Source organism: Cheilinus undulatus, linkage group 7, assembly GCF_018320785.1.
Source record: "Cheilinus undulatus linkage group 7, ASM1832078v1, whole genome shotgun sequence".
Classification (NCBI taxonomy): domain Eukaryota; kingdom Metazoa; phylum Chordata; class Actinopteri; order Labriformes; family Labridae; genus Cheilinus; species Cheilinus undulatus.
The window spans coordinates 17,282,080-17,294,841 of record NC_054871.1 but is presented as its reverse complement, the minus strand read 5'-3'; the positions used below and the strand labels follow the sequence as shown (position 1 = coordinate 17,294,841).

At 37.7% G+C, this 12,762-nt stretch overlaps 1 protein-coding gene across 7 annotated transcripts in view; it reads left to right on the top strand.

The window, feature by feature from the left end:
• ptprc (protein tyrosine phosphatase receptor type C) overlaps positions 1-12,762 on the top strand; it is a 33,957-nt gene that overhangs the window by 18,157 nt on the left and 3,038 nt on the right. For all 7 annotated transcript variants that reach the window (XM_041791022.1, XM_041791023.1, XM_041791020.1 and 4 more), the window contains 19 exons: positions 42-256; positions 364-424; positions 529-637; positions 850-887; positions 4,173-4,282; positions 4,404-4,494; positions 5,072-5,148; positions 5,356-5,392; positions 5,850-5,947; positions 6,212-6,337; positions 6,444-6,601; positions 7,200-7,335; positions 8,337-8,486; positions 9,094-9,184; positions 9,310-9,446; positions 10,052-10,186; positions 10,292-10,414; positions 10,507-10,667; positions 11,167-11,302. In XM_041791022.1, coding sequence (XP_041646956.1) covers positions 42-256; positions 364-424; positions 529-637; positions 850-887; positions 4,173-4,282; positions 4,404-4,494; positions 5,072-5,148; positions 5,356-5,392; positions 5,850-5,947; positions 6,212-6,337; positions 6,444-6,601; positions 7,200-7,335; positions 8,337-8,486; positions 9,094-9,184; positions 9,310-9,446; positions 10,052-10,186; positions 10,292-10,414; positions 10,507-10,667; positions 11,167-11,302 — 2,189 coding nt within the window. The remainder of the gene's footprint in view (positions 1-41; positions 257-363; positions 425-528; positions 638-849; positions 888-4,172; positions 4,283-4,403; positions 4,495-5,071; positions 5,149-5,355; positions 5,393-5,849; positions 5,948-6,211; positions 6,338-6,443; positions 6,602-7,199; positions 7,336-8,336; positions 8,487-9,093; positions 9,185-9,309; positions 9,447-10,051; positions 10,187-10,291; positions 10,415-10,506; positions 10,668-11,166; positions 11,303-12,762) is intronic.

Sequence of the window (12,762 nt, the reverse complement as noted above, 5' to 3'; positions counted from 1 at the left end):
AGAGTCTTGAATGTAAAGCAAAAGATGTTATTTTTTCACAGCACCAGATGATGTCCATACACTATCAGTGAGCAACCCTGAAAATAATGTGATAAGAGTGACCTGCGAACATTCAGGACAATTTCATGGACCTGGAGGGAAATACATTGCCAGCCTTTACCAAAGCAGTGCCTTTATGATAAAGAAAGAAAATAAAACGAGCAAATGCGAGTTTGAATTCAAAGATCTGAGCTACCTTGCTACATACGACGTAGAGGTTTGTTTGATTGAAATGTTTGCTTTTAGAAGTATTTTAATAGCTTTAATTTTCTTTTTTCTTAAAATATTGCAATTTCTTATAAAGTTTTTATTCTGTGTTTCCAGGTTACTGCTGTCAACAAAGATCATTATGGCAATGTGAAAAAAAAGGAAGTCAACACTCTCTGTATGTGCTGTTTACAACGTAATGAACATAGTACAACATTTGCATGTTTTCCCATAGAGTGCATCTTTAATATTATATCTTTTTTCTCATGGCTTCCTTTACAGACAATGACAAAGCTGTAATTGGGTTCCTCATCTTCCTCATCATCCTCACATCTGTGGCCCTGCTTTTGGTTGTCTATAAGATTTTTATTCTGAAGCGCAGACAGTCTGAGTAAGCATCTCTTCTCCTGCACGTTTGGAGTCTGACTTTTCTCCTGGTTTTTGTGAACTTTCGTGATTGCACTGAGGAAGACAGCATGCAGAGTTACAGTGTTTAATTAACTGCTATTACAAGGGCTTGTGCTGCTCTTTTGTCTGCAGTTGACAGTAACTTTTAATATATAATTTAAAAATGTCAGCTAATCTTGACCAATATCTTTGCAGGGATATGAGTGAGAACATCAAACTTATCACAGCAATAAGTGAGTAGACTTCACCTTGGCTCTTTGGCAATCTTGTATAGAAGTGAATGTGTATTAGTCTATATCAGTGGTGCTCACAACTGTTCAACCACAGAGCACCTCTTTGCAAGAGCCACAATCAAAACCTGTGGGTGTGAATCTCTCTGTCAGTTAATGTTTACAAAAAAATGTCCTCTGTTCATTTTTATTCTGCTTATGTGTTAAAATACCAGCTAATCTATACACAATAATATCAACTTTATTGGAAATTATTACTTTAATATGGTGCATCTTAAAGATGAGTGAAAAAAATACAAAAATATGTAAAAATAATGCCTTTTTAAATTAAATATCATTACTATATACCAGTATTATATTACTGAAAACTTGACAGTCATCTTGAATAAATGAAATGAATTAAATAGTTGACAAACATCAAGATATGATAAGCAAGAAAGTTGTTACGACCCGGCTCCTGGGGGAAAATGGAAATAACAAAACCAGATTGAATTGGTTAAACCAAAAGTTATTTAATAACAAAAGAGGTAAAATTGTTTTACCAACGGTGAGAAACAGGAGGTAACTGAAAGGACCAGAGGATGCTGATCCTACCTGTAAAAGAATATAAAGGGGGACTAAAACTAAGGTTTAGCAGCTAGCCTCCTAGTTTGTGAAAATAAATAAAGATAACTTAAGTGCCTACTCTATCTACCCAAATCTAATATCAAAAAGGAACAGCACACCTAAATCCTAGTGAGACTAAACAATAAAAGCAACCTAATGTGAATGTGTGTGTGTGAATTAAACTAAACTAAATTCCTGGCCCAATCTTAGTGAACGAGTACCTCATAAACAATAACAATTTCTAATTAAGAACAGTTTACAAAGATAACCAGCTGTAGTTAACAAAGCAAACACTAAGTTCTAGTTAGAACAATTCAAAGTTAACTTCAAGGGCTATCTGGACAAGAGGCACAGGGGCAAGCTGATTCTGAACCAAGCTGCCGTAGACTGTTGTTTCAGGGAGCGTTTGTAGGTGCAGGTCCTCTCTGATTGGCTAATTGCTTCAGCTCAGCTGCACCCCAATCAAGCTTCTCAGCTGGCAGCACAGGTGGATGACATTACCTGAAGATCACAGCACACTCACACAAACACACCCACATGCACACACAGAACACTCCACAGAGGTTAATCTCACACATAGGAGAGGGGATGCAGCTGGGGCCGTAACAAAAGTCATATTTTGGAAAACAAAAGTGTTGAATTTAAAAATTTGTTGCTACAAATAACTGCTAGATGAGACCTCAACTTACACAAATATCCACTTCAAATGATTGTAGCCTCTCAGGTAAAAGTAAAGTTCAGAACATGTTTTGTCCCTTTTCTCAAGAATCAGTGATATTTTTCTTGCATGTTATTATCTGCACACATGACTTACAGGAAATATACAGAGAAAAAATAACAGTTGATGATTGAATTCAACATTTAAAGCCCTAAATTGTACAAGTGTGGGGAAAAACTGATTAATGTGACTTAAAATGGATCATTTCTGATGTCAAAAAAAGTTGTCACAAAAGAGCCACGCGTTGGCTATCACTGGTCTATAGTTGTGTAAAACTGGCACTCTTCTTGTACTTTAACAAATGATTTATATTTTAGATAATCTGAACATGAAAGTGTATACATGATCCAACATGATAACGTGAAAGGAGTTTCATTTATTTTAAAAATAGTCTACACTGCTCTTTTTAAGTATGAGCAAATTCCCACTGCTTCAGTATTTTATTACTTCCATCAGAGGTGGATCCAAGGCCTTTGCACCAAAAATCTGATAGGGCACCCTTAAATTTGTAATGAAATAGTTCAGCATTTTTGAAGCGTTTGCAACATAACTCAAAAAGTTATGGACGGATTTTGATGAAATTTTCAGGGAATGTCATAAATGTCATAAGGAAGAACTGATTAGATTTTAAGAGTGATCTGGATCACCATCTGGATCCAGGAATTTTTTAAAGGATTCTGTACCATTGGGAGATAGGGCTAATGGCGTAGGTCTGCGCTCTCCAAATGCTTTTCTAGTTTCTAGTCATACTGCTTATATCTCTCTGCCTGCACTGATCAGCTGTATAAGTCTACAGTGTAACAGGCCAACTATGTATCTGTAGATGTCCACTCTGCCCAGCTGATGCAGCACAGTACAGTAATGGCTACAGCAGACAAAGAGTGTTTTGATCATGGCAACATATTGTGTGGACCATAGGTTGTGTGTAAGAAAAACAAGGCCCAAAAACATGCTTTAGTTTTCAGACAATTTCCATTCAGTTCTTCTGGTTTTTCAGTATAATTTGTTATAACTGAAGGAGATCAGAACAGTAGAGAGCTCTGGATGGTGAGTGCTGCAGACAGCAGGGGTAAATCTCCCACCCATGACTGTTCGTTGAAACACATGTTGGATGATTTTTGTGTGTAGGCTCTAAACGCCAGAACTGAAATTGGAGAAAATACTTCTAATGTTGCTCCTCCTGAAGGAATTGCAAAAAGACTGGAAACTTAATGAGCAAATCAATCAAATCAATCTTATTTGATACTTTTAAGAGGATGTTAAAAGAATAGGAGCCAGACACATCAAGCTGCAGATATTTTGCCTGATTTATTTATAACTGTGTACAATTTGACAAATATTTAAACAGGAAATATTTGTCAAAAAGTTATGCCCCCTGACTTTGTTTTTTTAGCTGAGTATTTCTTAAATTAAGCTGAAATGCATGGAGAAGATGACCTGTCTGTTGTATTGCCTTGTTTCTCTGCCCACACTCATGCTGACTTCTCCTAAAGGGGCTATGCTGACCTTCATCTCCTGTGGCCTATAAACTTATTACTGACAAAAACCTCTTACAACCCCCTTTCAAAAATACCACATTATTTTCATGGTTGGCTATTTTCCTCAATGAAGATAGGACTTTTAAATAAACTATTATAGCTCTGCTGGCAGTTATTTACTTAGCACACATTGCCTTCTGTTAGCATTTTAAATTGTGACTTTGGACAGCATTTTCTTTTGAGTCAGTAGGCTAAGAGGATTTAAATGCTGCCAGTTTTGTGATACTTTTTTTGTAGTATGCATGACTACAAGATCTTTAAGATACTAAAATGTTGGTAGTTAAAGTAGATCTGATGAGTGGAGACAGAATGTGTAAATTTTCACACAGCCTTAATGCCATCCTTCTTAAGTTAGTGCCTCTGTTTGAAATTCTGTCCCTGGCATTGGTCTTTTTGCCTCATCTCCTGTCTGGTTTGTTTGTGAAGATGATGAGGAGAACCTGATGCCTGTTGAGCCCATCGCAGCTGAGCTCCTGCTGGACGCTTACAAGAGGAAGTTGGCTGATGAGGGTAGACTTTTCCTGGCAGAGTTTCAGGTATCCAAATGCACTTTAACGTATATTTAGAGGAGAAGTGGCAAATAAAAGAGAAGCAAAAATATATGTGGTACTGCTGCTGCTGTTTGTTCACACTGACGTGAGATGTTTCTACTTTCAGAGCATCCCCAGAATCTTCTCCAGGTATGCAGTGAAAGAGGCCAAGAAGTCCTGCAACAGCCCGAAGAACCGCTATGTGGACATCCTCCCATGTTAGTTTGAGTCAAAGAATAAAAAAGAACATCTGTTCTGTTCAGACTGTGATTATCTGTTTTAATCACAGTTTTTATCCTTGATGAACTGTTTTCTAAATACAACAGTGAGAGCCAAAGTAGGGGTTTATTATCTAGCCATTTTACAGTAGTGTTTTTGTATAGAGGGTAGCACTGCTAGACTACAGCACATGTATAGATGTAAGGATATCAGGGTGTAGATTAGGTGTGGGATCCTAGAAAGGTATCAAGTTTATATTGATAAAGCAGGAGGTTTACTGTCACTGCAAGTTTGTAGATTTGTTTTTTTGTTTGTTTGTTTTATACTGTTACAGATTTTTATTTGTGCCTTTATGCCTTTGGATTGATAAAGAAACTGTAACCACAACTGGCTGGATGGCAATCATTTTAAAGGTTGATTGAATAAGTTTATCATCTCAGTAGTACTGTAGCATAGTTATTATATTTCTAAAGCATTCTGACATAATGTTGTTACGAAGCCAGCATATTTTTTTTTTTTACATGTCTTTTTGATTTTATTTCCTACAGAGGTAATTTTTTTTCTGTTTTAAACTAGATGACCACAACCGCGTGCAGCTGACCACTGGAAATGGAGAGGCAGGCTGTGACTACATCAACGCCAGCTTCATTGATGTATGACAATATTCTAAACATGCTCAACTACCTTTACTTCTACTGCTTCACCCACAGAAATGATGATACATGAACAAACTACACACTGATAAAAAAGCACTGAAAGCATTAATGAATGTACTTGCATCAAAGTTATGAGGTCTACATAAAGTTTGGGGGATTTCTGGGAATCCACACTATTAAACATCTGGTGTTTTCCTTTTGCAGGGCTTCAAGGAACCAAAAAAGTACATCGCAGCTCAAGGTAATACAAATATTCATTAAATATTTTTTATTAGCAGTTATTAATTTGCACTTACTTCCTTTATTCCCCTGGCTGTTCCCCTGCCCTCAGCATAGGTTCTGCTTTCCTTTGCCTGCAAAGAAAGCCTGAGGCAGGGAAAGAAGCAGCAAAAAACCCAAAGCAGAGCAGACATCAATGACACTGATTAAGTCAGAAACACAATAAAAGGAGTAGCTGGGGTGGAGAAGGGTTGCAAAAAGTGGCTTACAGAGGAAGCAGAAAAGCATAGCCAGGCTAGAGCAGTTTAAATAAGGCAGCATGAATGTGAAGGCTTATGTGAGATCAGCTGATCTCAAATCTATAGCAGTGCTTGACTCATTGGCCTGCCTGAAATAACACTATACACTCGATTTTTGTTTGATTCTGGATGTGCATGTCTTTGTGCAGCAGACATCTAATAATAATGTGTGTTTTAAAGGTCCAAAGGACGAGACTGTCGGCGACTTCTGGCGGATGGTGTGGGAGCAGCAGTCATCCATCATTGTTATGGTGACACGTTGTGAAGAGGGAAACAGGGTACGTTAAGGAATTTTAACTTTTTGTTGACTTTTGTTTTTGTCTTGACAATCTAAAATAATAAATACTCTACCACATATACCTATTAAGCCTAAATTCACACTGTCTGGAATCTTGGAGCATGCCATCTTGTTGTTGTTTTTGTTGCTATCTGCTAACTTCAGCTGAATATTTGACTTTTTGGGTCAAAGTGGACATAGTTAATAATGTGACACATGTGAAAATAAGTTTTTTACTATCCTTCTCCTCTTTGGGGAATAATAGGTGAAGTGTGCACAGTACTGGCCATCTACGGTGCAGGAGGCAGAGATCTTTGAGGAGTTCATCGTGAAACTGAACTCGGAGGACAACTGTCCAGATTACACCATCCGCCGTCTCAGCCTTATTAATGTAAGTTGTTTCCATGTCCATTGAAGGCTTTCTGACCATCTGTGTTTATGTTCTGTTGCTAATTCCCTGTATGTTTTTGTTCTGGACCTTGCATTTCCATTTGCAGAAAAGAGATAAGAACTCAGAGAGAGAGGTAACCCACATCCAGTTCATCAGCTGGCCTGACCACGGCGTCCCGGGGGAGCCACATCTCCTCCTAAAACTGAGGCGGCGTGTCAACGAATTCAAAAACTTCTTCAGTGGGCCCATTGTTGTCCACTGCAGGTAAGAACATAGTCCCACTCTGGGCAGCTGAACATTTACTTCTGCCTGTATCAAAATCACAAACATTCTGCTAACAGTAAAACAAGTTGTGCACATCTATTACAGTCATGCTGTTACACTATACTGTCACCATGCCATTGGTTTATGGTTCATTTTGCAGATTTCTTTCTATATAAACCTTTAACTGCAGTTGGCCTATCATATGGTTAGATGCTAAGCTGTATTCTGTTGTACTGATACACACTGTGCGGAAAGATGGTTAAACTCAATTTTAACTTTATCATGCTAAATAAACACTGGTGGATGATGGACGTGACATTTTAGTGATGCTAAACTGGACTTTTAATTTGAAAAGCTGCCTTAATGAGTTGCTCTTACTGTGAGAAATGTAGACAAATGTCTAACTCCAGCCATTAATATAATTAACCAAATTATTTTGCTTCAAAAACTCATAATACTGGTTTACTGCATCCATGACAGGGAAAAGGGGGTCTCATTGAAATTCAAGACTCATCAGACATCTGTCTTACTATTTTATTCAAAAACTAGCCTTGAAATGTGTAGTAATTTTCATAACTGACGTCATTATCTCACGCAGTGCGGGGGTCGGCAGGACAGGCACGTACATTGGCATCGATGCCATGATGGAGTGTCTTGATGCGGAGGGCAGAGTGGACATCTACGGATACGTAGTCAAACTCCGCAGACAGAGATGTTTGATGGTTCAAGTCGAGGTAAACTAGCAACACCGATTATACTTTATTAAGTGAGAATTTATATAATGCTTAAAGCAGGAGATCATAGCACCACTTTGTTCTACAAGACTGACTTTGAAACTGTTTCAGGATACTGAATTACTCCTGAAAGGCCCCAGTAGTCATAATCAATTGAAAGTAGGGTTATCAGAAGATTACAATTTTCAGCTGCAGTTATTCTCAGGATTTCTGTGGTAACAGCCTTTTTATATAATTCTAAAATTCTGTTATTCACATTTAAATCTGTTTTTGGGTCATTTTTGGATGTTCCACTGTTTTGGACTAAGGATGATTGACTTATAGTTTGGATACAGACCTGCTTTTATAGGTAGATTTAAAACTTAAACTTCAAATTAACCACCGAAAAAGGAACTTTCAATGGATTGAAAGGATATAAGTAAACAGTAGAAAGGTAACTATCTTATATCATAATATGATAATGACTTCTTTACAGTGAGCTTTCTGAATTAAATGCAACATTAAGGATCAGTGGTGGACTTCGTTTACATCACTGTGACTGCAGGGAGATACTGTAGTAGCTTAACCAAAGTTTGTTGAAAGGGACATTAAAGCATGCGGTTAATTGCAATAAAAAAATAATAACACTAATTGTAGATTGTAGTTGATTGCGATTAATGGGATTAATCTTGACAGCCTTAGTTGAAATATTTATATTCTTTGTGCTGTACTATGATTTAGATTATTTATGCTGCATACTATATCTGCACACATGCAGATATTTGCCTTTAAACATTTGCTGTATGTTGATGTTTTAGTGCCTATCAGAGGGTTGGAAGTGTAATAAATTTAGAAAAGTGTGTGTATGTTCAGTAGATAGAGGGAGGACTCTTCTCATTGTGACTACAGAAGTAAAAAGGTGTTGTGTTTAGAGAAATAAACCAGTCCAATAACTGCCTTGCCTTTCGTTCCATTCCTGGCATGTTTGCTTACTAAGATCAAGTAAATTGTTCCTCCCACAGGCCCAGTACATCCTGATTCACCAGGCACTGCTGGAGCACAACCAGTTTGGAGAAACTGAGATCCTTCTGCCTGAGCTGCACAGCACCTTGAGCACGCTTAAAAAGAAAAGCCCAGACAATGAACCCAGCTTAATGGAAGATGAGTTTGAGGTACGGCACTCTAATTTTGTTCATTTTTAGGTGATTAAATAATCTTATATAGGGATTATTGCACCATTTTAGCCATGGCCCCAAAGTGAAGGGACAAAAAAACACCCAGAATGAAGATGTCCTCCGCCTTACTAATTTTTAAATCCCATCACAAAACTTATTTTTGTCCTTTTTCTTTTAATTCATCATGAGAATTGTGGTCTCCGTCTTTCTGTATTGTTATGCTGTCTGATTTATGATATGTTAGGGTTAGGTTTAAGCTGTTATTGCTTTTATGAATTTTTTTTTTATCTGTTATTCACCGAGCAGCACTTTAGATTAATGTATTTCAAAATGTGCTCCATGAATAAAGCAGATATGACTGAAAAGTATGTAATGGTAGCTGTTATGTAGTATCTTGAAATGTGTCTGAAAAGGATGTAAAACATTTAAAAACTTTTATCCCTTACCACTTCTATCATATTTTTTCCTCATTTTATATCCTAAAAATGTTTTAACAATAATATCCTTTAACTTTTACCCCTTAACGTGCCGTTACCATAAATTAGAGACTGTCGTTTAACACTGTAAGTGACTTAATGATTAAAAAGGGCTTTTTGTGATTCAGAGAGTTCCCAGCTTTAAAAACTGGAGGACATTTAACACAGGGATTACAGAAGAGAACAAGGGGAAGAATCGCTCTTCATCAGTCATCCCATGTGAGTATCTGCTTAAGTAAGACAGATTAACATCATATTACACAGTTAAACAATTGTTGAAAAACAGTGAGTGCCTTGGATGTTTACAGAGAGCGTGCATTTATATAACATTTCTTGTGTGACAGATGACTATAACCGAGTGTTGCTGAAGCTTGACGAAGGACGCAGTCGTGACAGTGAGCCTGATGAGGATGAGGAGGATGAGTCATCGGATGAAGAGGATGAGGATTCAACTAAATACATCAATGCCTCACATATAGATGTATGCTACAACTTTGAGCTTATCCCATTTCTACATTTCACTGACATTTAACTAAATACAACTTATGTTTGTGAAGAGTTAACACACTTGAAGCAGCAGAACACAGTTATGCATCTAGACTCCAGCCGCATCCCTCCTCCCAGATATATTTTACTTGTAGAATCTGAGGAGTGATGAGAGTGTCTTAAACCTCCTGTTGGAGCCAGCAGATGGATGCTGGGGTTGAAAGCAAGAGCACAGTACTGATGCAGATCTTGATATCTAGCTGTTAGAATAGAGTTTAAAGGACATTTGTCAGCCAATTGGATAATGATGCAGGTGAGGTATGAATTAGAAAGTAGATAACCTTTATTTATGTGGTCCCTAACAAGATTGTAAAGACAATTACAACAACAACTTAAAACAGAAATATTAACACATGAATTTTAAAAGAAAGTGGCATTTGGAACAAAGAATTAGTTATAAATACTCCCCTGTGGAACATCATATTCAAAATCCTAGGTTTCTGAAAAAGAATTGTCAAGACTTAAAAATAGTTTTCTAGCATTTGTTACATTTATTTGGGTTTTTACATAAATAAATGAGTATTTTTCTTCTCCACTCAGGGCTACTGGGGCCCACGCATCTTCATCGCTGCTCAGACTCCTCTGCAGGACACCATAGCTGACTTCTGGTCCATGGTTTATCAGAAGAAAGCATCCACTATCGTCATGCTTTCAGACTGTAGTGAGGGAGAGAAGGTATAGTGTGCATGCTAGCTTTAAAATAGTGTGATGCAAATGTAATGACTTTAAGTGTTTCATGAACATATTTGTTTAAAATCTTTTGTGACTTTTTGTCCAAAGGAGGCTGACTGCACCTACTGGGACAAAGACAAGAAAACATTTGGGGAGTTTGAGGTAGAGGTGGTGGGCACAGACATCACCCCAACTTTCACCACCCGCAACATGTTGCTGCACTATGTCAAGGTACCACTGCAGCAGCAAAGACTGCACTGCCTTAGTATTTATCTGTGGCTGATACTTAGTCAAAGTTTTTTAACCACACATCACTTTCTCAGAGGAAAGACAGTCGGCCAGTGAAACACTTCCAGTTCCTGAAATGGGGGAGCAAAGAGGTGCCAGAGAAAGCTCAGGATCTGACAGATATGATCAAAGAAATCAAGCACAACTGTGGCAGCAGCATATCACAGAGGAACAATCCCATCGTGGTCCACTGCAAGTAAGACAACCTTTCAGGAAATGTGCAATGGGATTTTTGAGTATACATCAGCCAAACATTTTTTGCACAATGATAGCTCAGTGCAACTTAGTGTAAGGCCTCTAATCTTTTTTGGAAGAAAACACACCCTTCTCTCCTTTACTGGCATTCATTCAGGAGGACAAGTCAAGACATTTTGTTTTGAAAAAAAAAGAAAAAAAGGCACATCACCAAAAAAAACAAAAAACAAAACATAAACCCAATCCAGATCCCCTATGATGTTCACAGAGAAAGAAAGATCGACTCACCCTTATTCACTAAAAAATGAGAAAAAGAACTCTTTTTACCCAAATTCAGGCAAGTAGATTTGCTGTTTCATCTATCGACGAGACAAAAGGGGAAGTAATTAAACACACAATCATGGTGTCTCTTTAAATCCTATTCTTGTTAAAGGTCTATATTTATATGATGGTACAAACATTAATTTACATGAAACTTTAACCGTATTTTCTTTTACCAGCAATGGCTCGTCCCGCACCGGGGTTTTCTGTGCTCTGTGGAACGTGCTGGACAGCGCTGAGACTGAGAAGCTGGTGGATATTTTTCAGGTGGCCAAAACCCTGCGCAAGGAGCGACAGGGCATGCTCTCCAGTCTGGTAAGAAAGAAAGAGGAACTCAGTCTGTCATTTCACAGTTTCACAACCGGAACACTCAGCAAAGTGTTTACCTGTAGCGATGTTAAGATAGATTTAGAAATATTTGGTTTGATGTGTGGTTGCACATGTGTTTCACATATCCAGCACTACCTCTCAGCCTTGTTCTCACTCCTACAATAAAAAAGGGAAGAAAACAAACATCTCTCACTGTCATTATACAGCCTTTTGAATTTAAAGAAGAATTAAAGCTACAGTCTTTGCTCTGTGACTGTCACAAAATTTAATTTTTGCTATCTGTATCCAAAGTCCATCTTGAGATGGGTTAAAGGAGTTTCAGTTACAGAAAATGTAAGTCTTGAGGAGCTGGTCTCCTTACATTGTTTTTAAAGTAGATTGAAGGCACTGGAGGAAAATGCTTCATGTTGTAGAAGCTTTGACTGATGAATTTCTGATCTGTGACTCAGTAGTTGTTTTATTTTTCATGTTTTCAACTCTGTGAATTGCTGCTGCCTGTCTTAGCTAGGACACTCTTACAAATGAGTGTCTTAATCTCAATGAGGTTTTCTTGGTTAAATACATTTTAAAAAATAAAGATTCAGGGTTATGATTTCTAGAGATATCTCTGAAAGAGCAAAATGATCAGTAGTCTAGTTCCTCTGACAGGACTTCCTCACTCTGTAGCCGTCTGATCTCACACTGTTGGTTCCTTCTTACAAGTTACAAGTCACTCATGCTTGTATATGCCTACATTATTTAAAAAAAACTGAAGGGTGCTGCAAAATGAATGCTACTGGGATAGGATTGATAGGGAATATCTACAGAATATTTTCAGACATTTTTTTCTTTATTGAGCATTTAGTTTAGTTTATTTATTTGATTGGGACCATGCACAAAACAGCTGTTGGGCTGAAGTTCACTGTATAGCTTATTTACGTCTGTAGTGCCTGGAGATGAGGATCTAAAACAAAGTTCATTATAAAGAAACAGAAATTGTATTGCTGAAAGCAACCGTCACTTCCTGCTCTCTAGGGTGACCACAGCTCCATTTGGGTGAAAACAGGCCTAGGTAGATTACAAAACAGTGTTAGCAATGCAATCAAGTGTTGTTTTGTTGCATTTTTTTCTTCAAAACAATTTAAAAATCATAATATGTGATCCTTATATGACAAAGGAGTGTTAAAGAGTGGGCCCATGGCTTTGGGCTGAAACTAGTGAGGAGTAAAGTGGTCAAATGTGAGACCAGTGTTGAGTTCCTATTGATTTGTAGCCTGTGACCCCTCTGTGACAGGTGCGAAGTTAAGATCCAAGTCACTCAGTGTTAAGATACAACTCCTTTAACTTGGTAAGAATACACAAGTAAGATATGAAATGTCAGTGTGTGACATCTCTGGTCACAAGAGGGGGCTGTTTGTCCAGTTTGGTTGTGACGGTCTGAACAGACACTCATAGACCTATGACTT